Source organism: Aptenodytes patagonicus, chromosome 21 (assembly GCF_965638725.1).
Source record: "Aptenodytes patagonicus chromosome 21, bAptPat1.pri.cur, whole genome shotgun sequence".
NCBI classification, from domain to species: Eukaryota; Metazoa; Chordata; class Aves; order Sphenisciformes; family Spheniscidae; genus Aptenodytes; species Aptenodytes patagonicus.
Window position 1 is genome coordinate 5,273,852 of NC_134969.1, and position 24,731 is coordinate 5,298,582.

Consider the following 24,731-nt stretch of genomic DNA (forward strand, 5'->3'; position numbering starts at 1 on the left):
GCGGCAGGGACGGCTCCGTTGGCCCCAGCTCTGGCACCCCAATGTGGGTACAGCTCATCTCCTGAAAGCAGCTGCCCGTCCTGCCCGCTGTGGGACACCCAGGCTGCTCCAGGCTCCGGAGCTGGCCACGCTTTGGTCCACGCTGCGGCGTGGCGGTGCAGCCGAGTCCCCGGGGAGCCACACGCGGCGGCTTTTGGCTGTTCCCGACCCACGCGCTGCTCTGCCTCTGCAGCAGTACAGCTCCAAGGTGTTCAGACACAAGCTTTCCACTGCCGCCCTCCCCCCCCATCCTACCAAGCTTCTCTGTACGAGACAGTTTTCCTGGGGTAGGATTCTCAAAGCCCAAATTCCCAGCCCTTAAATGCCCCCAAGTCCCAGTTAACCCCTTGCATGCCAGACATACCCTGTTATCCACGCACCCTGTCCTTCCCCCCCGTTTACCCCCAGCACGGGCAGCGCTCCCCAACAGGCTCTAAGCCAAAGCCCCAGCGATTTGGGCTCCAGCTCCGACAGCACACATCGCGGGGACGCTGATAGCAGCTGATGGGGGCCTCGGGCCTTGGAGTTCGGCTCTCCCCATCCCACCCAGAAGCAGCCCCGAGGGGATCAGCCCCACGTTGCACAGCCCCTTTCTGCAGCAGGAGAAATGTGCAGAGCCTGGGGTGCCAGCGAGTCTGTGCAGAACACCCCCAAACCCACAAGAGCTAAAAAATAAAGCAAAAAAAGAAATAAATCAAGCAACTACCCCCAAATCCACCCCAGCTCCAGCCCCAAACCCACAAGAGCTAAAAAATAAAGCAAAAAAAGAAATAAATCAAGCAACTACCCCCAAATCCACCCCAGCTCCAGCCCCATTCCGGCTCCCTCGGGTGCTGGGAACCACCAAGATGGGTGCCCTTGGCTCAGCGCTGGCTCATTAATGCAGAGAGGCACTTTGCATCGCACTTATTTCCTTTTTTTTTTTTTTTTTTTTAAATAAAGCATCCAAAAGTAGCACCCTATATACCTCGCCAAAAGGTCACAAGGCTTTATAGCACCGGGGAGCACATCCACACCCCATCATCCCCGCTTAGGGGTCGTCATCTTTAAACATAAGGCGCAAAGCGCCGCACTGTCGTTCAGCGCACATCGCGATGGCCCCAGCCTCAGCCCCGGCACGGAAAGCCCCGACACTTCATCTTCCCAGCGCCTCAGGAAGGAGATTTATAGCAGGGAGCACTCGCCCTAAATAATGCACCAACATTTGCATTCCCCGGCTGTACTACAAGCGCACGGCCGCTAGCAGAGTGCTTTCCGTCGCATAGACTTCGAATCTTAAAGAAGGACTTACCGGCCAGGCAGACTCACGGCTGTGGCCTCCCTCACTGCAGGGAGAGGAGGAGGAAGGAGAAGGAGGAGGAGGAGGAGGAAGGGCTGCAAACCAGCCCAAGGGCCGGCAGCTTGGTGGGACTGGGTGGGCTGAGCAGCATCAGGTGTGGGGTGGGAGCGATCGTCCCCCAGCTGCAGCCGATCCGGCCGAACGTGGCCGTAGCCGTCTGTGCTCGGGGGTTTGGGTCTGGATCCTTTGCAATTGGGATCTGCTGCTTTTTGGCGTGGCTGCTCCAGCCCTTCTCTCTCCGTCCCCCCCTGCTTTTGCCCCTTTGGGGGACGTTTCTTGGGCCGGCTCCGTTTGAGCTGCACAGTCCTTGGCTTCAGCTCCATGTAGGTGCCCCGTTAAGAGATGGTCGAAGGGCTGTTATTAACCCCCCCCCACCACCACCTCCCCTGGGGATGGAGGTGTCCCAGCAGCAAACCTGGAGCCCCACCAGCGCCGGCTGGGGTGGCCCTGGGCATGGGAGACCCTCTTACAGCTGTCAGTGGGGTCTGCACCCTCCCCAGGGCACCTCTCCCACACTCAGCCTATGGCAGCGGTTTCCCCCAACCCATTTTCCACATTTTGTCCATTTTTGGCCCAAACTACAGCTGTCCCATAGCCGTGTGCCAGCCTAGAGGTCCCTTGGTGGTGTGGGGGTAATTGCAATCAGCGGGGCCCCTTGCCTCTCCTGCCTCCATCCTCTGCCACGGTGGCCTAAGGGACACCCCGTGGTGGGTCCTGGTCAGCGTTGGGGACAACCCCACTATTTTCTTTTGCTGGTGTTTTTGGCGAAATCCCCCTCTTCTTGGTAGGAATCGCCTCCTGCAGCAGGCACCTCCCGGGGTGGGGACATGCCGGTGGGTGATAACGGCTGAGTATTTAATCTACAGTTTATAGAGCCGGTTCCTGGGCAGGATGAGAAGAAACCGTCCCGCATCGCCCTTCACAAGCTGCACAGAGTGAGATCTCCAGTGCTTCCAGGAAGGTTTAACTTCACAGTTCTGCAGCCGAGTGGGGTCAATGGAGGGATCCAGGGTGGATTTTTTTTTTTTTTTTGCTTTATTTTTAAATTTTTGTTTTTTAACCCAGATCCATCCCTACCCAGTGTTATTCCCAGCTCGCTGCGGGGACAGCGTGGGGGTGAGAGCACCCACGGCAGGACCAGCCGTTTGAAGCCAGCGCTGTGAAAATCCCACAAACACTCTTGAAACCGTGTCCGCAGGCAGAGCTGCAGGTGAGGGATGCGCAGATGATGCTCTCCCCAGAGAGAGCACGGGTCTTCTCACCCCCCCGGCTTAATTAGTAAAGCAGCTTTGCATTTTGAAACAATCCCTACGTGGCTCAGCAGTGCCTCCCCGAAGGATGCTGCCGAGTTGGGCAGGAGGATGCCGGGGCGGGTGCGTGCTCCAGGCAGGACACATTGCAGGCAGGTTCCCCTCTCGTCCCCCATCATTTGCCACATTGGGTTGCAGCCGCTTCCCGAGGTCGGGCTTAGCCCCAGCCAGAAAATGAAGGGGGAAATTAAAACAAACCCCCCCCCAGCCCTAAAGCAGCTCCTGGTGCGGCTCCTCGTGGCGTTTTGGGCTCCAATTTCTTGCTGCCAGTTTCCGAAGCGTGGCCCAGGGCCTGGCATTAGCTCTGGCTGCAGCTGGTCAAGCCCAAATGAAAAGCTATTTTCAGATAAAAACAACCTCCTGGCATGTCCCCCGGGACGCTGCTTCGGGACAGACCCCGCCGGTGACTTTCTCTTGTTGCTGTTTATTGCATTGAACCAGTGCCTGAGTAATTTTGAGATTAAGCAGCCAACTAAATAGCTGAGCTGTGGGCCGGTATCGCTCCCAGCGAAACCTCGGGGATGCTACCGACTCCCAAACTGCGGCCGTCGGCCCCATCTCTGCTTCCCTGCAAAGGGGGGGTGCTGGTACCCAAACTTTTTGGAAGAGTTCGCATTGGAAACAGAGTCAGCCTTTTCTTGGAAAGCAGGAAAAAAGCACTGCAGGGGTGGGGGGGGAGAAGCTTAGGGGCGGCTTTTTGGGATAATGGAGGTTCAGCAGCCCCGCAGCCGGGGGGGGGGGGGGGGGTCTTGCATGGGGCAGGCTGGGAGCAGGTGGAGGGGCACGGGGGAAGGTGGAGATGGGGCCGGATCTGCTCCGGGCAATAGGGCACGAAGCAGATATCGCTCCTGTTTGAAAGGCAAAATAGAAATTAAAATGAAAAAATAGTAATAAAAATGGAAACAAAACATGCAGAGTTTTCAAAGGGAGGAAAAAAATAAAAGTTGTGGAAACCCCTGGCTTTTCTAAAAGGAGCGCGGAGCGGTTCTGTTTCTTTCAGGCTTTAATCTGCCGTCTCCCAGCTCCGGTGCCAAGCGCCGGTGGTAATGCGGGGCCATGTGGAAGGTGATGAAAGCCGGGCAAGAGACACCACCATCACCGGCACAACCCTCCCTGGCTCCCGCAGCCCTGTCCCCAGTCCCCAGCCCCATGGGGTGACAAAAAGGGGTGACAAGAGCCCCTGGCCGGGGATGGTTCCCCTCTGCCCAGCCCCAGCCCTGGGCCAGGGGGATGTCGGTCTCCGAGCTGCTGGGAACGCTCGTGCTGGGAATATGTTTTTGCCAGAAAAGGCATTTTCCAAGCCATTCTGCAGGGATGTTTTGGTCTGGAGAAGGCTGTTGTCCCTGAGGTTTGCAAGGTCCGAGGCTCTGTGCTCGCTTCAGGCCGGAGAGAGGGAGAAGCAGAGACAGGAATAAAAAAACCCCAAAACATTTCATGCAGAGAAAACATATTTCAGCCATTCCCATGCACCATGGCGGGCTCTGGTCTTGGGAAGGCAAAAGGCAGAGATCCCATCCAGGCAGCAACGCCACATTTTGAAGCCTCCCGAGTCGCCGGAGAGCAGAGCCGTCCTCGCCCCTCCGCTCTGATCCATCCTTCGACACCCTTGGCATCCGAGATGAGAAGAGCTGGGGGGAGTGGGACGGGCTGGGACGAGCCCCCCGGCACCGGCAGATACAGCTGCTGCGGATGGACAGGGTGTTTCTGGCCAGCGAACAGGACCAGGGCAGCGATCAGAGCACGAGGGGCACCATTTACTTCTGGATCGATGGGGAGGGCAGGATCAAGGGGGGGTGCCTGGCAAGATGCCGGTGCCGGATGCTTCAACAAGGCAAAGCTGCTGCTGCTGCTGCAAAAAAAAATCCTTCTCTGCTTTTTGGTAGGTGACATCTCCCCTGAGATGGGGGAAAAGAAACAGGCAAAGAGCAAAAAGATGGTTTGGAAAGATGCAGCCGTCTGCCCAGGTGGTACCTGCCACGGAAGGGCTGTGGGGATGCTCCCGCCTCGGTGCCCTTGGCAGCCGCCCGAGGCTCAGCGTCCGTCAGCAGTGGGTGCCCAACCACCCCCCAACTCCTGGGTCTCTGCCAGAGCCAGAGATGGACTCGGTGTTAAAAAAAAGGGGTTTTTTTGGGGGGAGAAGGACCGGCTCAAACCCCAGTGTCGTGCCTCCCAGGCTCAAGGGAGGACAGGCGGTGGAGGTTTGTCCCAGCGTTCGCACGAGCTGGTGGCACAGCTGGGACCCTCCAGCCTCTGCCTTCCTTACAAACACAAAGGTGAAGGATATTCCTTCAGTTCCTATTTATTTTAACCGTGCCCCACCATTGCTGCCTCGTGGCCATGCACAGCCGGCGGGACCTGACAGCTCCTCACCCCCTGTCCCCACGAGCCCTCCTGGGTGGGCTTCACCCACGGGGACATGGGAGGGACACCGCTGCCGTGTGCCGGGGAGAATCAACAGGAATGGGGGCTGAGCACCAAAGCAGTGACCAGCCCATGCCTTCCCCGGGGGCCAACATGGCAAAGGCCCTGGGAAAGGATCGGGAAAGAAATGCCAGAGCAAAAATTGCTCATTTGCAGGAAAACGGGCAGCCGACACTTCCCTTCCCCGGGCTGCTGAGCCCGGAGCCGTCTCCAGAGATGGGATGCGAACTGCATCCCGCAATGCAGCCTCCCCCAACAGAGCGAACCCTATTTCACTACCTCATTTCTCATTTTATCCACATTTTCCTACAGCGTTTTCCTGCCGTGACGGGTTTTTGGAGGGTTTTGTTTCTGTGCTGCCTTCTCTCTGGGGATCGCACCACCCCAGTGCCAAGGCTGGCTCTCCGGCCTCGTCCTGTGCAGCTCCTGTTCTGCATCCAAAGGGCACCGAATAACGCGACGGCACCCAACGGGGGGCCCAGCAAAACCAGCACCAACACTCACCCCTGCCTCTCTGCGCCGTCGCATCCTCCCACTACCCGCATCCTTCACCCCACTAGAAAACAGCACAAATAAACCCCGACCCGCAGACGGGCTTTGGGAACCACCACACCCCAGCGACTCTGTTTTAATTTCGCAGCTGCCTGCACAGCAGGAGGGGGGGGCGGCAGCACCTCGCTCGCTGCCTGCAGCTCCCCAGGCACCTTTACATCCCTACTCTGCAAAAAAAAAAAAGAACAAACCCAACCTTGAGCTTGTCACCTCATCCTGCAAATATTCAGCAGCTGGTTATAGAGCATCCTTACTCTCTCCAGCTGAGCCTGGGTGGGGGCAGCACGGCCTCGGAGACCCTTTGGGACCGGCTGCCGCAGGCGCGCTGCCCACCCCGAGCATCCCGCAAGCGAGACGATGAGGCGAGGCGGGGCGGGACCACATGGCATCGAGATAATATTTAATAGCCCCGTTGGGCTTACGTGCTCTGGTCAAGCAAATTTTCTGGTGGGTTGAGGCTGGGCAAGGCGACACCACCCCCCAAAACATCCCCCCCTACCCCAGCCCTGCTGAAATAAAGTGCTGCAGGGGCCGGTGGGGCTTCGCCCGCCCTGCGTTCCCATCCCGCAGTTTGTGTTGGGTCTCAAAGTGAGGGTTCCTCTGGAAAAGCCACCAGGAGAAGGGCTTGTAAGGCCAAGGGCATCCACCGGGAAGCTGTCAAGACGCAGCCAGGAGAGGACATCCCACCCCGGGCGAGTCCCTGCAGCAGGTTGGGACTTCCCTCTTGGCATCTGCTTAAAAACGCCGCCCCCGAACCCCTCCTGGATGTGGGGTTTTGGGGTCGCTGGTGGGTGCTGTGGGCCAGGATGAGGGACTGCGACGCCACGGTCCCCGAGGGCTGTGGGGACGTCAGACCCGCGTGCCCCGCTCCATCCCCACCGCCCAGGAGCTGGGTCGGGGCTCGCCCCAGCTCTGGGGCTTGCTGGGCTCCAGCAGCTGGTCTGAGGACTCGCCAGTGCTTTCCAGTTTGGCGTAACCCACCAGGCTGACGTGGTCCAGCCGGGGCCAGCTCCGGTTCTTACGGTCCTTGATGGGGGCCACCAGCAGCACCCCCGGCCGGCCGAGGTCCAGGGACTTGGAGTGTCCCGGGGTGTGGAGCTGCGCATCCAGGCTGAGCTCCGCTGCCACCAGCTCCGCGCCAGGGCAGCCGCCATCCACGTTGATGACGACGTGGCCACCACCACCACGGTCCTGGCTGCGGGGTGCGATGCTGCCACCGGCGGAGAGCGGAGCCCAGGAGAGCCGTGGTGCTTCGGCAGGGGGCTCGGCGGTGCCCCCCTCTGCCCTCTCGCCGGCCCCCCGCGCTGCCGCGTCCAGCAAGCGGTTGTTGAGCTTGATGACGGGCAACGCCAAGGCACCGACGGCCGAGTTGAGGAGGGACTCGGCTCTGGCATGGCAGGAGAGGCTGAGGTTGGCCTCGGCCGAGGTGCCGGAGCGGAGGCTGAGGAGGGAGGCGGCGGGGGATGCTACCGGGTGCTGGCGGAGCTCGGCCGTGGTCTGGAGCCTGTTGGAGCCATAGCAGTTGGACCACTTGCTGCTGGGGCCGTGGCAGGGCTGGCATGAGAGATCCACCTGGTAGCAGCCCTCCACGCACTCGGCGTTGGCCTTGGGGACAGGCTGGCCATCACCATGCTGGCAGCGCCTGTCCTCGGGGCCGCTCCCCTTGGGGAGACCCGCCGCCATGGAGTAGAGACCCTTCTGCATCAGCCTGCGGGTCTCCATGTCCCTGTTCTCGTACAGCATGGTGTTGGCACAGATGAAGATGAAGAGCCCGATGCCCATGATGACGGGGCCGACCAGCTTGAGCTTCTCGCTGTGGGGCACGTGGCGCCCGGCAGCCACCTCCCTCCTCATGTCCCCCGCAGTGCTGGCGTTCCCCGCGCCGGCCCCGGTGCCCCCAGGTCCCCGGTGGGGCCAGTAGCCCACTACGGCGATGGTCATGCCCACCAGGACCACCGAGATGCCCACCATGACGAAGGCTCCTGATGGTGAGCGCATGCGAAGCTGCCCTTTCACCGGGACCTCCGGCGGTGACTTGTGCCGCAGCCTGCGTCCCCGGCGCCGCGGCGGAGCGGGGGGCACCGGCGGCTTGGCACCCCCCACCTCTGGCTCCCGCATGGGTCCATTGGTTTTGGCGCTCTCGGCAGTCATCGTCTCCGGCTCGGCTGCTCTTCCTGCGGGGTGGGGAGGAGAAAAAGGGGGAGAAGAGGCATCACTTGATGGGTCTGGGGGTCTGCATGCCCTGGATGCTGGGAGCATGGGGATGTCGGGAGCGTGGGGACCACAGGGACCACAGGGACACTGGGAGCACAGGGTTGCCAGGAGCATGAGGAGCATGGGGACACTGGGAGCATGGGGATGCCAGAAGCATGGGCAGCACGTAGAGTCTGGGAGCACGTGGAGTCTGGGAGCATGAGGATGCCGGGAGCATGGGGGGCATGGGAACACCAGGAGCATGGGGATGCCAGGAACATGGGAAGCACATGGACACTGGGAGCACGGGGATGCCAGGAACATGGGGGACACCAAGCCCGCAGGCCGCACCACATCAGGGACCAGCAGCTTTGCTCTCCTCCTTTGCCTGCCTACTTTCCTTGAGTTACTTCTCTCTCTCCGCTCGAGAGCAGCGGAAGGGCTAAGGGGCTCCCTCTGACCATGCTGCCAAAGCCTCAAAATTCCTATCCCTAAACCCCCTGGGTTGCCCAGGGCAGCGAGGATGGCCGGGACCCCGCTGCACCGGCACAGAGACATCGCTGGCATCGGGGGGCCAAAATGACCTGTCCTGGGTCCCCGAGTCCTATGACACCTGCAAAAGAGTGGCACCAGCCAGCTCGGCTCGACGGCAGCGAGGGAAGGGGCCGTTTATTTGCCTGCTGGGGAAACGGCAGCATGGCTGCACGTGAAAACCCAAACCAAAGGTCTGACAAAGCCGCACCGCATGGGGCCCTGCAAGCGATGCAGCTCCCCAGTTTGCTCCGCTTGCTATCCAAACAGGACCTAAAAACCTAAACCAATGTCCCATCGGCCTCGAGCCGCTCGTCAGGCTGCGGGACCCACCAACCCAGCACCCGCGCAGGATTTTAGCTGAAAGAGGCTCTTTTCCCAATCTGCTGCTGTCTTCTGCTTCAGGGAGAAGCCGACCCGCTCAGTGCATCCACAGGGTCCTGCCCTCACACACACCGAGATAAAGCTCCACATCCAGGGATTTACGGGGCGTTCCGGAGTGCACAGTATTTATTTTTATCCAGTACCTTGTTTCCTAGATGAGCAAGAAGGTGTCAAAGCTGCTGCCAAAACCAGCCGGTGACCAGCCCAGCAGGGAAGCAGCAGTTGGGCTGGCACCGTCGTGCACAGGGTAAGTGGTGCCCGGTGATGTGGGGAAGCAAAAAACACGCTCTGAACATGTCCCAGACCGAAAACATCTTTAAAAAAAATAAATAACCTCATGTAGACGGGAATCTGTGCCCTTGCAGCCCAGCTGCTCGCTGCTGTGTGCCCAGCAGTGGTTGGTAATATGGGCTGTGGCTGTGCAGCCCGGGCAGGACGGCGCGTCCGTGCCCTCGCCTGCGTCTCCTGGCACTGCCGGCACTGCCGGGGGCCGGTGTGGGAACGCTGCCCGGGCTGTTCCCAAACGGGGGCCGGGGACCTGCCGCCGGCGTGAGCGGGGAGCGCTGCAGGGTGGCCCCCAGCCAAGGGATGCTGCGGGAGAGGGCTCGCCACGCCGCTGCATCTTAAATTGCAAAAGAAAAGCGTTTGGCTAGCACGGCAGCCTGGCGGCATCCATATTCAGCAATGAAAAGCCAGAAACTAAAACCAAGGAGAAACACCCCGATAGGAGGAGGGTGACGGCTCTAATTTTGCTCCCCAAGATGAATGAAGCGCCCAGAGCCAGCAACCAGCATCGCCGACGGCAGAAAAATAAGATACTAAGGTTTTTTTTTCTGGCCTTAATCATCTTAAGGTGTTATTAGCATCAGAGGGAAGGAATTAAAGATATGAGTTTCAGGATGACAGCGTGTTCCTGGCACAAGGCTGTCAAGCTGTGACAATTTGAATAAGGGAGATTTAAAGGAAAAAAAACCCCAAAGTCCCAAGCAAAACAACCCAAACCCACAGCCCGCTGCTGAGTGGGGTGTTAAACCTTTCTGTGAAACAAGCCGATAATCCTGCATTGCAAAGGGGGAAACACAATAAACCGAATGCAATGGTCACCCTGAATGGAAAAACGAGTTTTTAAATATTTCGGTATTAAAGGGAAACAACCGGGCACTTGAACACGTCCCAAAGACTGTGGGGTTTTTTTGCCTCCAAATGCCCTGATTTAGATTATGTCCCGGCTTTCTCCAATTACCATCTTAGATTCAACTTCTCTTAAATTTATATTAAACCTTTTAAATGCCTTGCTGGCTACTTAGGGATTAAAAAAAGTAAAACCCCCTAAACCGCAAGAGCAGAGCAAAGGCTCTTTGATGCCAGCTGGGGGTGGAAATGTGAACCCCCCCAGGGCTCACAGCCCCTGAAGTCGCCCTGAACACACACACACCCCCACCCACCAGACACCTCCTATTTTTGGCCCCAAGCCTCGGCCGAGCCTCTTTAAACCCAATTCCGCCGTCACCTCCTTTAACCCCCCCGAGACCCCGTGGAGCCAAAGCCAGCGCCCGCGGGGACAAGCATCCCCCCAGGGTCCCACCCAGGGCAACGTGTTGGGTCCAGGCGATGCTCACCTGGGCCGTGCCGGGCTGCTGTTCCCATGCTTTTGTACTGGATACGGCCCGGGGTTAAACTGGGAGCTGGGGTGCTTAAAAATGGGCGCAGCAGGACCAGTGGGTGCCCACCCACCCCGCATCCACGGGGTCTAGACCCAGACCCCAGTCCCCGCTCCCCTCCCTTTCCCCAGGGAACAGGGATGGAGATGCAGGGCAGGAGGGACAGGCAGATGCTGGCAATCTGCCTCCAGGCAGGGAATCCCCTTCACCCCCTCCGCGGCCCCCTGCCACCACCCCTGCCCCGAGCGCCTCTCCCCTTATCTCCCCGCCGCCCGATCGCTGCCTGCTTTCTGAAGTTGGAGCATTTAATTGCTCATCGTCAGGGCTGGCTGTTCCCAGAGTTCAAACCCATTATTTTTATTAATAGAATCCCCAAGGTTATATAAGCTCTTAAAAAAAAAAAAAATATATATATATATATATAAAACCCAGCATTGCCATCCAATTCTGCAACTCGCAGACGCCGACACTCACGCGAATGGATTAATTCAATGTTGGAGCAGCAGTGCTAGACACAGCTCAGCTGGAGGGCAGGGCCGGGGGTCCCGTGGGTGCTGCCGGGGCAGGGGGACGGCCCGCTCCCTTGGCCGGGACAGGCAGTGGCTCGGGGCTGCCCCTCGCTCCCGGCCGCCTCCCCCCAGCCCAGAGGCAGCCGCGGTTCACCGGGACCCGACGCCTCCGGTTTTGAGGTTTCGATTCCCGGTGGGGAGGAACGACAGTATAGAAATGTAAATGCCGTTAGCGTTATAGAGCGAGATGAGGGCTGCTCTGCTGCCAGGTTCGGAGTTAAGCTTCCAATCCCCGCAATAAGCCTGGCATTAAAATAAACGCAAATATTTCTCTAATCCCCCCCATCACGAAGGCATATTGCTGGCTCCACCCTCCCACCCCAATCCTCTCCTGCCGCCTTCACAGACAGATGCTCCAAAAATTTGACACTAAATCCCAACGCATCTGACAACAGCGGAGCTGGGCTGGGGGTAAAGCAGAATTTGGGAAGGGTCCCTCTCGCAGGCGGGTCCCCACATCCCTTGGGTGCCCTGGGGATGCTTTGCCCCTCCCATGACCGTGCTGTCAGCTTGAGTTTGCAGCGTGCCACAGGCTATCAAAAAGCAGATTTGGCCTCAAAAATCTCCCTCCGGCCGAGGGATGAGGGGCTGCACTGGTGCCTGGCAGTGCCACCCTGGTGCCATGTCGCAGGAGATGCCAGCCAGCGGCCAGCCAGCTCGGCGATGTGCTGGAGAGCTGCAAAAACACCTTATGGAAAAGGGCCAAGCGCAGGCAACGCTGAGGGCAGCTGCCTTCCCCTTGCAGGTTTATCCCCCTTGCCAGTTATCCTTCCAGGGTAACAACACCTGCAAAGGGCTTCGGGGAGGGACGAACTCCACCCCACCAGCAGAGATTTAAAACCCAGCATCTCCCCAGGGAGAGCATTTCCATCGCTGCTGTCCTGCCCCACTCCAGGCTGCATTGCCCATCCGAGGGGCACGGTCCCACCCTGCGCCCAGGATCCCACCCTGTGCCCAGGATCCCATCTCGTGGGTCTTCTGCACGTCACATCTGCAGCGCATCGCCCCGGGGAGCTGGTACGGGGAGCAGCCCAGGCTGTAACGAGCACTCGAGAAATGCCTGACAAACAGAAAGCCCCTCATTTTTCCTTTTCTTTTCCTAAAATATTGTGGCTTTAAAGCTGCTCTCCTGACTTTGGGAACAAACCGCAGTGTTTAAAGGCTGCGGTGATGGGCGAGACCCCCAAAGTGCTGAGACACAGCGCAGCCCCCTCTGCTTTGTCCAAGTGCTCGAGGGAGCCCGTGATGCCAAAGCCCGTGGTGGCTGAGCTCCCCCAAATCCCCCCTCCGCAGGGAAGGGGGACCCAGGCAGCCGAGACCTTATGGGTACGAGGATGTGCCGAGCTGCGAGAGCCCTCCCTGGCTTCCCCACCCATCAGGGAAGGTACGGAGAATGGTAATGACAGTCTGCGCCGAGATGCGACGCTTAAAAATAACTCCCTTTTTCAGCCTAACCTCCAACGCCGTCCCCGGCCCAGGGCAGGGAGGTGATCGCGTGGAGCAGCACCCGGGCACCGGCTCCCCTCTCCCCATCTCACCTCCCATCCCGGCCAGAGGAGCGATGAAGCCGGCGGGGGAGCAGCGTCGGTCCCGGCGTGTGGTGCAACCATCACCTTGGATGCTCGGGGTGGTTTGAGGCCCCACGTCCTCGCCCGCGTGGTGCCTCCTCCTTTCCTATTTTTCTCAGTCCACTTCAAATTTCTCCCCTTGGCTACACATTAAAGGTGTCCAGAGAGAAGAAACAAGATAAAAAGCCTCCGGGCATCTTTCTGGGACTCTCCCAGCAGAAGAAAACCCTGTCACCATCCCAGCACCCGTCGGCAGCTCCCAGCCCAAAGCTGCAAAGCCTCCTCTGGGCTCGGTCCCGAGGGGTAAATCTCCCTGCTGTGACCCCAGCACAAGTGTGTTCTCAACGCGGTGACAAAATCTGTCGCTTCAGCTTCAGCTTTGGCTGGGGACACCCGTTAATCAATCATAATTAATTAAGTTCCCTCATAGAAGCTTTCATATAAACCCAGTAACGTTAATTATCATGGTGCGGGAAGGATTATCCCCCTTCCCAGTGGGAACCACCTTCTGGTCCTGGGCTGAGGGTCTCACGCCTGCTTTTAACGGGGCTTGTGATATATTTTCACCTTTGCTGCAGCACAGGAGATCCCGGCTGTGACTATTTACCCTCTGCCCGTCACCCAGAGGTGATGGCTCATCAGTCTGAAACATCCCTTGTTTCTCTCTCTGCAGCAGTGGAGACCTCAGCTTCCCCAGGCGAAGGACGGGATGGACGAGACATTAACACACAACCCCCTCCACTAAGCACTCGCTGATGGGGACACCACCTCCAACACCTGGCCAAGCCGTGGAGAAGCATCTTGCCGGCTTCCCATCTTCAGGTCACACGTCCCAGACAGCAGCCAGGAGCCACCAGGGCCGCCGCTGTCACTTGGAATGTGATCCAGGACAGCAGGCTATGGGGAAAGACGGTGCTGGGGTGGCTTGGGGACACAGACGGGTCTGTCCCTTTGCTTTCCACCCCATGCTTGGTGGGGTCCCTCAGGCGAGAAGGTCCTGATAGGCAAATGGGACGCAGCAACGCCCTGGAGCGGGGAGAGCCACCACTGCCACCAGCCCTGTTCACCTTGACTGCTCCAAAGTCCTCCCTGCTCCCAAAACGGGGCCATCCGCTAAACTCCTCTCTACCCCTCAGGCAAAGAAAGTGCGTGGAAACATCCAACTGATTACTAATTACAAGAGCTTGCCTTACCCAGATTTGCTCTGCTAATTAGACTAATCTCTACGGCTGGGAAATGAGCCGCAGTCACCCGTAGCGAGGAGCTCACGCAAGTTGGACGGATGCTGAACTCATGTCAGACCCCTGTGAAGGGGATCGTAATTCCTGGCTGCTTCTGACGGGCCATTGTTTAAGGAGACAATAGAAACGCCGGCGAATTTTGTGTTTCTCCTCCAGCTGATGCCAAAATCAGGACATCTGCATTGCTCAACTTTTTTTGATATAAACCAGATGCAAATAATTAATAAATCCAAATTCAAGATAATGCAGGCATCTAAATTTAAACGGAGAGTGGATTTCTAATGGCAGCTTTTTGCTTGCTCGGAGGAGGAGGAGGAGCGGAGAGCTCAGGGGGATTTCCTGGGAGAATTCCTGCCTCTTGGAAGTAGTGCAGGGTGGCGGGGCACCCGGGGGTGCAGGCTGCAGCCAAGCACCTTGCAAATCCTCACGGCCAAGAGAAAAGGAAGGAGGGAAAAAAAAACCAACCCAAAACCGTAGGCTGGGATTTCCAGTGAATTAGGACCAAACTCTTTCTGAATTTGGCACCTTCCCTGCTGCTCCTTTGAAAAATCCCTGCCAGTGTGGAGGGAGGGAGGGAGAGAGGGAGGGGACTCCGGGGGGCTGCCAAGTCCTCCCCGCTCCCAGGCATGGCCCAAGTTATCCAGCGGGTACGAACCCATCTCCTCCCACCCCAGGGACCCCCAATCCACTTCGCCTGCAAGCAGTGAAGTTCCCAGCCGTATTCCCCAGCTGGGATTACTCTTGCCTCCAGCATTTTAAACCTCCCATCTCCCCTACTCTTTACCCCGCAAAAGCCCCGTCTCCTCAATTTCGTGAACGGGAGTCAAAACCCACCTGGAAGCGAGGCGGGAGCCGTGGGTCTGGCTGCGGTTGTTCCCCCCCTCCAAGCCGCAAAGCTGAGCCCCTTGTGCCGAAAGGCCCGCCCGATCCCAAAGTCCAGGAACTACCGGGATAATTTCCACCCACTTCTCCGCTCTCGAGTGTCTACATCAAATCCTGCGCAGGGATTAGCTGCGTGACCGCTCCTCGCGTCCACCCTCGGCGAGGAGACTCGGGGAACGGCAAAAAGTGCTGGCATTTGGGTAGCACAGCCGGCTGCTTCCCAGGTCCCGGTTTCTGGCCGTGCAAGGGGGTGTGTGTCCGTGCGTGGGCTGGCACACGCGTGTGCGTGCACATCCGTGCACGCCTGCGTGTCAGTGTGTGCATGCGAGTGTGCGTACGCGGGCTGCACGCGTGTGCCCCCGTCTGCACATACGTGTGCTCGTGTCTGTGCGTGTCCCTGCGTCTGCCTGCTGCCTGTGGGACCCTGTTTGTGTCCGGGGGTGCCCGGTGTCCGTGGGTGCCCCGCGTCCGTGGGTACCCGGTGTGCATCCCGCTGCGGGGTCGGCGTGCCCGGGGTTGATGTGAGCGTGTACGGCCGGTGCCGTGTCCGTGTATCCGCGTGGGTACCCACCCGCAGGTGCCCACCCCTCCCTCCCCCCCCGGGGCTCCGCTCCCCTCCCGGCCGCCCCCCCCCCCCCCGCACTCACCGGCGGCCGCCGAGCCGTGCGCCTCCCGCCGGGGCCGGGGCCGGTCCCGCGGGGGCGGCGGGCGCTGGGCTCCGCCGCCGCGGCCGGGGCCATGGAGCGGCGGGAGGCAGCGGGGCGGCCGGCTCCCGGTTCCCAGCTCCCGGTTCCCAGCTCCCGGCTCGCCCTCGCCGCCGCCGGGACGTCTGGGCGCGGGGCGGGGGGGGGGGGCGGCGGGTTCCGCCCGGCCCCGGGTCCCCGCCCCGCCCGGCCCCGGCCGCGGCCCCGCGGGGGGGCGGAGCGCGGGGATGGCGGGGATGGGGGGGGGGGGGGGGGCGGGACACGGGACGGACGGGACCCCCCCCCACCCCGTCCCCACCCCGTCCCCCCGAGGGTGCGGGCAGCCGGTTCCCGGCCGTGGGAAAGTTGGGATGGCTTTGCGGGGATCGATGGGGATTTTCCTGCCTCCCAGCGGGGCTGGAGCCCGGCCGGGCCCCGGGGAGCGGCGGGGAGGAGGGCGGGCAGCCGCCGGGCCGGGATGCCTCTCTCTCTCGGGTCCCCTCTCTGCCTTTCCCAGCAGGGAGCCCAGCCCCGGCATCCCCCCCCCCCCCGCGCAGGATGGGACCCGCCGCTACCTGAGGGGATGCTGAGAGTCCAGAGACCCTTCTGCCGCTCCCACGGCACAGACCCCCCAGCCCCGCGGCCTACGGGGCACCAACAAGATCCCGTTTCTCCCAGCCAGGCCAGCCTGCGCTGGGACTGGGCTTGTAGTAGTCTCCCCCTTCCAGCTGTGAAAGCACAGGAGAGTTTAGCAGCTGGGATAAAAACATTACCCTAAGTTAACTTCGGCAGCCGAGGCGTCCGATGCAGCCCCCCGCAGACAGTGTTTAAAGCAGGTTCCAGAAGCACTTTCTCCTCCGGGCAGGCACAAAGAGGAGAGCTTCTGCAAGGAGCCGGCTTTGAGCGTGGCGCTTTGCTTTTTCTTCCTCTGAACTTGCCAAAGAGACGCACGCAGCCCCCTCCGTCAGCCCCAAGGATCGTGGCACCGCATCCCCGTCCCCGCATCCGCATCCCCGCGGGGCAGCGAGCAGCATCCCACGGCTGCAACCACCGGTGGCACGTCACGATGCGCTGAAACAACTGATCCGAGCTTTCACCAACATATTCACGCACCAACACCACACCACAACGCACTGGAAAGTCCTGAGGAGATTCAGCCTCATTACACCCCCGAGCCACTGGTGTTTTGCAGGCAGAGAGGCTGTTTATCAGCCTTTAATTAAAAATGTGCCGAGCTTGCATTGCCCCCTCTTCCCCGTAGTTGTGGTAAATCTAAGAGCATCAAACCAGACCCCTGCTCTCCCCAGAGAGCCACAAAACACAACCCTGCGATTCCCCGTGCGACTTTGCCACTGGCACCCCACGGTCCGTAAGCAAATGCAGACTCCAGCCGGCTGGCTCCATGGCAGGGAGCATTGCCCAGGAAAGGTTTTTAGGGGTAAAGCTCAGAAACGGGGCGCAGGATGCCGGGTTCCTCGCCCGTCTCTGGCAGGGGAGCATCATCCAGTCAGTCGATGATGAAAGAAAATCCCCACTTCTGGGTTATGCTGCGGAGATGCTGCACGGGGTCATCGTTCCCCGGCCCCTTGCCAGGCTCAGGTAAAGCGGCGTTTGGGAAACTTTGGAGCTTCTTGAGCGCTGAGCGCTGGGGAAGGGCGAGGGGTTATAGCCGCAGGTGCCAGCTGCACCGCGGGACCGGAGCGATGCCTCACTCATCCTGGCTATCCAGGCAAGCTAACAAACACAACTGCCCAGGGAGGAATGATACTCGACTTTGGCTTTTCACGCTGCTCAAGCGACACGTTCAAGGTCTCCCTTCGTTACCACTGGAGACCATCTGGGCACTCCACGATCCAGAAGAAATTAATGCTTTTGAGCAAAATTTGATTTCTATTCAGAGGCTGTACCTGTGCCAGGCGGAGCTGGCCAACGAGCCGGAGGGGGGTAGCGGCGAGAGCTCAGCGCCAGCAGCTTTAGGAGTGAGGGTCAGCGCTTTCGGCAGCGCGGGCAGGGGAGGGATCTGGCAGCACGGAGCCCATCCCTACGCAGGAGCCTGCTCAAAAGCGGTTTTCCAATTGCAGGTTGCCCAGTGATGCCCCGAACGGGTTGGTCTCCCCGTGGGTGTACCATTAATGTGATAAAAGATGTTGGAGGCAGGCGTAGGGGAGAGGGCAGCTGCCTGCAGTTCTCCAGGGGGTGAAAGCTGGGCCGTGCAGGGGACAGGCTCCTGCAGAGGAGGAAGAGCTCAGCCTGGCTCTTCCACCCTTCCTGCGGTACCCAGCTCACGGAGGGAGAGGTGGCTGTTGCCGTTGCCTGTGTCCTTGCAGACAGTGGGATCACCTCCGGAGGAGCAGAGAAGTGAAGAGGAGAAAAGAACCCACTGGGGACAAAAGTGACAGCAGGGGGAGAGAGGAGGGGGCTCAGGGAGGAGGCTCTGGAGCAGAGCTCGTGGCAGGACAGGAGATGCGCAGGACCAAAGGCTCAGAGCACTTTCCCCAGTGCTCTGGGAGAGGGTGGGCAGCGGTCGCTCTTACACGTCTTGGATGGGGAGGAACAACAAAACACAATATGAAAAAGAATCGACGTCACTGTGTCTCTTCAGAGAGAGAAAAAATGAATCTCAGGGTAATTCGGCACCTCCTCTTGATTTTGGGGGAGGGAGGGGATCCGAATCCACCTTGTTTCAAGCTCTGGTGATCCTGGCAAAGCCTCCTCTGCTCTCTGCTGCCTCGGCTGGGGACTGAGCCTGGACAGGAGGAACCATGTGGATGGAGGAAGGAGAACTAGACAGTGAGCGATCACAGCCAGGATCTGAGATCAGAGAGAAGGAATGTTGTTATGGAGAGGCTGAAAGCTCGGGGTGGGGATGACTCATGCTGGAGAACATACAGCTGTTGGAGCGGGATTTGGCACCGGCTCGCCAAGGCTGCGGAGCCTTCCCCATTAGCAGAGAGAGGAGAGAGGAGCCTCCGCGATGTCTCCGATCTGGCAGAGGCAGCTGCCAACCTGTGCTGGAGGTGATGGGGAGGGGAACGCTGCCTGCCAAAGCAGGGTCACGACCCGGAGAGGTATTTTGGGCCGCAGGCAGGGCTTAGCAGTGAGGTTTCTTGCTAGCAGGGTCCCTTCTGGCTGAGGGATGTGTACCCTTCGTGCAGGGGCTTGTCTGCTTTCGCCTGGGGTCGGTGATGCTGCCCTGGGGAAGGGGGGAGTCGGAGCAGTGGGGATGGGGCTGGATGGGTCAGCTCTGCTCAGCTCCGGGGCTGCAGCTGTGAAGAAGTACAAGGTACAAAGCAGACATCCCTCTCCCTTCCCTAGTAATGGGGAAACTGAGGCACACAGCGGGGATGTGATGTATTCCCACCACCAAGTCAGCTGCCGAGGTTAAAAAAAGCCTCATGACGGCTGTTGCTCACTGCAGCATCCTTGGCCCGTGGTCACGCACTCCTTGTGCTGGGAAGAGGCAGAACATTTTGTGGCTGGAAGCAATCTCTGGCTGAGGAGTCAGACCACCATCCCCTCCCGGGCTGCTGGCAGCCGACGCTTGTAGGGCACGAAGGATTTCATCCAGCTTTCATCCAACTTCCATCCAGCGGGAGATGCTGTAACAGCTTCCCCAGTACCCACAAGGTTGCTGCGGAGAGAAGGGGGGAAAACCATTCCCCTCACCCACTGAAGCCAGGGCAGGCAGGGAAGGAGATTTGGGCAAGGCATTAGGAGCAGGGGGACGAGCCAGCATCTTCCCAAAGTCCCTTTCAGAGAGATTTTTTTTGGTATCACGCCTGGAAATAACCCCAGTGCCAGATTCCCAGTGCCGTGGGATAAAAAGCTCCATAGGCTGCTTCAGAGGTGGCCCCGTTTCAGTGGTAAGTGAAGCGACTGTAAATATAAACAGACTTGTTATTAATCATGTTCTGTAAATGTGGAGTCATTATCTTTATGTCCCTGGAAAAGTAATTATCTCTGGCTTTTCAATAAGAACTTGGAAAAGCCTAAAGACCTGAGTTCTGGAAATGTCATCCGTCTCCACGTAAAAGAAAACCTGCATCTTTTCACAGATTAATACACGTTGACCAAATTTACAAAATGAGTGAGTTTTAATGTATTTCCGAAGCTTTAAGTTAAATGCCTCTTCTCTTCCCAGTGATTTATAATCCTGTTTTGCAAACTTTTATTGTATCGCAGATATCACACTGTACTGTATGATGCTGTGTTTTATTCTCTCCCCAGTAGTGCTTGTACAGGAGACAAGGTGAGATCTGATTTACGGGATCTCTCCCTCGCTGCCATGTAAAGCAATTCCTCCTCGCCTGACCAGGCTCACGGGTTGCAGAGCTCCGCAAAAAGAATTATTTCTTCCGTACAACCAACCAAAAAGAAATGTTTTCCAGTTGAAGGGAACACCGAGCTGATGACTTCAGGCCAAAACGCAGCTCTGTGAAGTTTTATGCAACTCAAAGTCTGCAGAAACATATCCACGCTCGACAGAAAATATTTGGGAAGATAACACTGCCTGCTGCATTTACATTCCTGATGCTCCAGCAGCTGTTTGGGCGGGGGGGAGGAGGAGGAAGAGGAGCGGGGAGCGAGATGCCGCAGACCCAGGGCCGGCACTAGCCAGAAGCCACTTGGCCATCGCATTTCCAGCTCTGACGACACAGCGTTAGCACAAGCTGGGGGAGGAAATCTGCATTGAAGCTGGTTTTGATTTCACCCAGTGTCTCTAAAGCAGAATACATACTGTACGTCGGGAACTGAATTGAGAGCTGGAGGGAAGGTGGTTGCTCCTGTATACATATGTACCCACCACCTTGGCGGATGGCTCGGGCTGGGGGTCAGTGCCCTAATTTTAAGCAGCCAGAAGCGTTCAGGAGCAGGTATTTTTGCTCTGGAGTAGCTGCATCTGGCCATCGCTTCGTTTGCTTGGTCACGCAAGGGATCCAGGTCCAGCTCCTGATGGGAGGAGGGGACCGTCTAGGAAGGATTATCCCAAAATGCACCAAAAGGCTTGTCCTTCCAGCTTTTTCCAGATTTCAGAGAGGTTCCCGCATCAAAATGTTTTGGTTTGTCATTTCGCCTATATTCTAAATTACTAAGCATTAGTGCTTGCTAATGTTGAAGTAACAAAAATAAAAGCTGGAGTGAAGTGCTTCAGCTAAAGCTGGGATGGGATATTTCACAGAAATGCAATATTCTGAGATTGCCTTTTCATTTCAAAATGAGCCATAACATTTCCAGCTCCACATGGCTCTTGGGGAAAGGTAATTTGTATTTTCAACCCTCTCTTGCTTTGCCGGAGCGGGCAGGGGCAGGGCAGGACTCAGGGCAGGTTGGGCTCTCGCTGACGGCAGGCAGGTACGGCAGCTCGGTGAAACCCCGGCGGTTCGGGGGAGAGGCGAGGGATCTTCGTGATGTCTCATCCTACAGGAGAAATCCCGGGGGAATCCAATGAAACCGTCCGGGCCAAATTTTAACGCACACAGAGGGAAATGCGTTTTCAGACCCTGTTTAATTGAATTGCCGAACTCATCGCTGTAGGAGCTCACAAATGAGCTCAAAAGGGGAGAACTCAAATTGACGAAGCGCTTCATCGGCAGCTAACGAACGTGATCGATGGGACGATGTCTGCAGCCACAGGAGCCCTTAAGGCACTGGCGCTCCGAAGGGATGGAGCACACCGGGAAAGCATCATCCTCCGCACACCCGGCTCTCACCCCGGTCCCTGACGGCAGACCTGCCCTGCCGCGGGGCTGACCCGGGCTGGGGTCTGTGTCCCTGACCCCTCCACGCCTCCCATCCCTCGTTTGTCCCCTCTCTTATTAAATCACACCCTCATTAGTACCAGGCCTTCATTAGCAGCTTGCTGTGCCGGTATGGCAGGGGGAGAGGGCTGCTCCCTGCTTGCAGCCCAATGGAGGGACCCTCTCGGTTGGAGGTGACACCAACGGGGTCTGGCAACGTCCCTGCTCCTTGTTCCCCCCGGCGGGACACGGAGCCGTCCTGTGCCAAATGCCCCCTTCCCAAAACGCTTCGATATTGGTTTTGCCGATGCAGAAGCCGAGCATCTCCAGTCCGTCACACGAGGAAAACCGGAGGGCTCAGGCGTTTGGGCGGCCACGAGGGGAAAATGTCCCCTCGGTCCACAAGCTGAGGACACACCTTAGGTCAGCACATTAAATAGGCTTTATTGGCAGTTAAGATAACTTAAGTTAAGTTAAGATAACTTAAGATAACTGAGCCCTGCGTTTCCCAAATACAGCGAATATATCCCCCAATATGTACCCTCACTGATATTTGCTCACTTAAATGCTGTCTCTCGCTGTGTCTGAGCACCAGCTCCCCAGGCAGCCCCAGAGAAGGCTCCGGTTCTGCTACCAAGCCTCTAAAGGATTAGTAATTTAAAAAAAAAAGAAGAAAAAAATCACCCAATACAATGGCCACAATTGTACATTTTTCTTGTAATGTACAATTTTCTTGTACATTAAAGTTAGTTACCACAGGTCAGGTAGGAGCAGGAGGAGCCTGAGCAGTGTCTCAGCACTAACACATTTATCTGCTCCTCGACCCGTCAGCGGCGTCTCAGCATCTCTCGAACGTTACTGCATTTATCCATGTCCCTGCTTCAAATAACATCCCAGGGCGCAGGCAGGGAGCGGAGGCCTCGGGAGGGGGGAGGACTTGGAAAAGGAGACGAGCCCAACCTGAAACTCAGACACAAAGCTCTCTTGATTTGGGATATTCAGCTTCATCCCTGGATTAATGCTCATCCTCTGCAGTCCCTTCCTTGACAGATTCGGATCCCCCCCCCCCTCATCGCTTTGCAGGCACAGAGCCGCCGTGCGCAAAGAGCATCTCTCACTTTCTAGGGCTTGGGAGGATGCAAAACGCTCCCACGCATCTTGCTGCGATGCTCCTGGCAGGGCAGCCCCTGAGGGTCTCAGCAGGGGATTTCAGCCCTATAGCACGAGAACCCCAGCATGGCCCCCCCCGAATCCTTCCTATCCCAGTCCTCAGGGACACCAGTCCGGCAGCGGGGCTGGAGCTGCACCCTGGTCATGTTTAAAGGTGATGGTGGTAAAATTAAACAGCCGTGGGGTGGAGGTGTGGGGCCAGAGCAGGGCAATGGGTTTCAAGCTAAGAGGGAACCGAAGGGCAGGAGCACTCAGGCATTTAACAGCGTCTTTCGGGGAGCTCATTTCCCTCTGACCAGCTCAGACGTGGAGGTTCATCTCAGACACCTGATTTTCCCTCCCCTGGGAAGGTCCTGGGGCCCCCCTGGCTGCTCAGCGAGATGAGATGTGGTGGCCTCATTACGATCAACAGCCACAGGGCTTACACAGGGCTGGGATTCACCCAAAGGGCACATTTACACCCAAAACAAGCCAGAGCAGAGCTTGTTTGCCATATGGCACGGCCAGCGAGCAGCTGGGAGGAAGGCAGACCAGCTCTCCACAATTTCATCTTTGCAATTTTCTTCTCCTGAGTGAGAAGATCGAGAGGAAGAAGAAACAGAGAGGGGGACATTTGCTGGCATCCTTCTCCTTCCCTGTTGGAAAGGTCAGATGCTGAGGATGGAAACCTGGCACAGTGGCTATTGCCAGGAAATTATTTGGGCTCCAGCATCTCACTGTGCTTGACCTTCCCAGCAAAGGCCGGGCAGGGACAGGAGCGGGCTCCATAGGCGGACGAGAGCAACGAGAGCTATTAAAGCTAATGGGTGGGAAGTGGCCATGAATAAATCAGCAGCATCTTTCCAGCCATCAAAGCCTGAAACCCTCCAGTATGGGGCGAGAAGCGGAGGGGATGTCAAGATGACGTATGTTTGGTTTATGATAGGGGCTATTCGATGCTGTTACCTACAAACCCAAAAGACTTGGCCCCGTGGACCCCCACTCTGCTGTCGTGGGGTGGGATTTTGGACCTCACCCCCCAGCCCCGCACAGAAACCCCCTCCCAAGGCCAACCCTGAACATTGGCGAGCGAAGCCTTTCATTTCTGAATGCCTCCGGGCTGGATCTGTGCAGGGGTTTCATGCTTGCCCTGGCCTTTCGATGCCGCAGATGGGAGAGAAGACGTGGGGAGGCATCACCAGTTCAAACCTCCCTTTAACCAGATACATCCTCCGACCGTCCAGCCTGGCTTCAGTAATCCCAAATCCTAGGTATTAGGCATTTAATCTTGCATTTTATCATGTCTCCTCTTACCAGGGGGGCTGAAATTAAAGAGAAGCAGGGAAGAGCTGAGCTTCTGCGGCTTTATTGGTTCTGGCTGATGGATAAGAAGGAAGGAAGGAGGAAAAGGCAGCGGTTTCTTTTGTTGGCTTTCCTTGGCATTTCCCGAGCAGCTATAATTATTCCAGGAGAGGGGAAGAGAAGCAGCATCAGGAGAGGGAGGGGAAAAAAATGCCCCCTCCCTGGACAGAGGAGGACCTTGCGTTCGCGTCTCAGCCGGCCCCGGGCGCGAGGGAGCTGAGCGGCTCCGTGGAGCCGAGCCAGCGCCTGGGCTGGAGGCCCGCAGACATTATTTTTCCATGATGCAAACTGGTGGGGGGGAGAGGGGCCGACACGGGACACGTACAAGTCAGGGGTTTGGTGCCTTTGATGTCTTCTCCTGCCTTGCAGGAAAGCTGGAGGCATCTCCCCCCGCCCCGAGCTGGTGCTGGGGAGGGTCCTGGTTGGGCTGCAAGCGGGGACAGATGCTGAGCACTGGAATTGGCAGCGGGATGAACTGGGGACAGAGCCAGAGGGGACGCGGAGCAATGAGTTGGGGGCCGGGGATCCCCATTTCCGAGCGTTGGAAAGCTGGCAGCGGTGCGGTTTTAGCTGCGGCTCCCGGGCGGTACCCAGCGCAGGTCCCAGCTCCGCTTTGCCGATGCCCTACGAGTCCTGGGATATAAAAATCCCAGTTTCCAGTCCCTCCCCTCAGCCTGCTACACATCCTCTGGACATCTCAGGTTTTTACTCCAGAACAGAAGTCCCGATGCAGGATACTTCACCATTAATGCCATCTCGCTAGTCACCCCCGGACCCTACCAATGCTAATCAGAAATGGAGCTGCCCTGGCTAATAAATGCACTTGTTTAATTATTATTAGCAGGATGGAGAGCTTTTAATTGCATTTCCCCACCCCACCCCCCCCCGATGTAACGAGGGACTGTACTTTGACCTCAGTTGAAACATCTATTAGCAACAGGTATATACCTTCAATATGCTATTTTCTAGATAAAAATCAGCAGATCCACAGCTGATGTGATACAAGAAAAAGCCCAAATGGTGAAGCTGTAATCCTGCTTTTCCATATTTACCAGGCAAAAGCACACTGCGGGAGTTTCAGCATCCCGCAGCAGTGACCACCAGCTGCT

At 57.9% G+C, this 24,731-nt stretch overlaps 1 protein-coding gene across 1 annotated transcript; it reads right to left on the bottom strand.

Annotated features, from left to right (window-relative positions):
• Positions 1 to 6,148: 6,148 nt before the first annotated feature.
• TMEM200B (transmembrane protein 200B) lies at positions 6,149 to 15,375 on the bottom strand. The gene is made up of 2 exons (XM_076357488.1): positions 15,338 to 15,375; positions 6,149 to 7,835 (listed from the first exon to the last, which is right to left on the bottom strand). The coding sequence occupies exon 2, from the start codon at positions 7,810 to 7,812 to the stop codon at positions 6,511 to 6,513; it is 1,302 nt and encodes a 433-aa protein (XP_076213603.1). The 5' UTR covers positions 7,813 to 7,835; positions 15,338 to 15,375; the 3' UTR covers positions 6,149 to 6,510.
• Positions 15,376 to 24,731: the final 9,356 nt, after the last annotated feature.

What these genes read in the sequence shown, in the direction of transcription:
- TMEM200B (XM_076357488.1), bottom strand. Translation starts at nt 7,812, where the DNA reads ATGACTGCCGAGAGCGCCAAAACCAATGGACCCATGCGGGAGCCAGAG.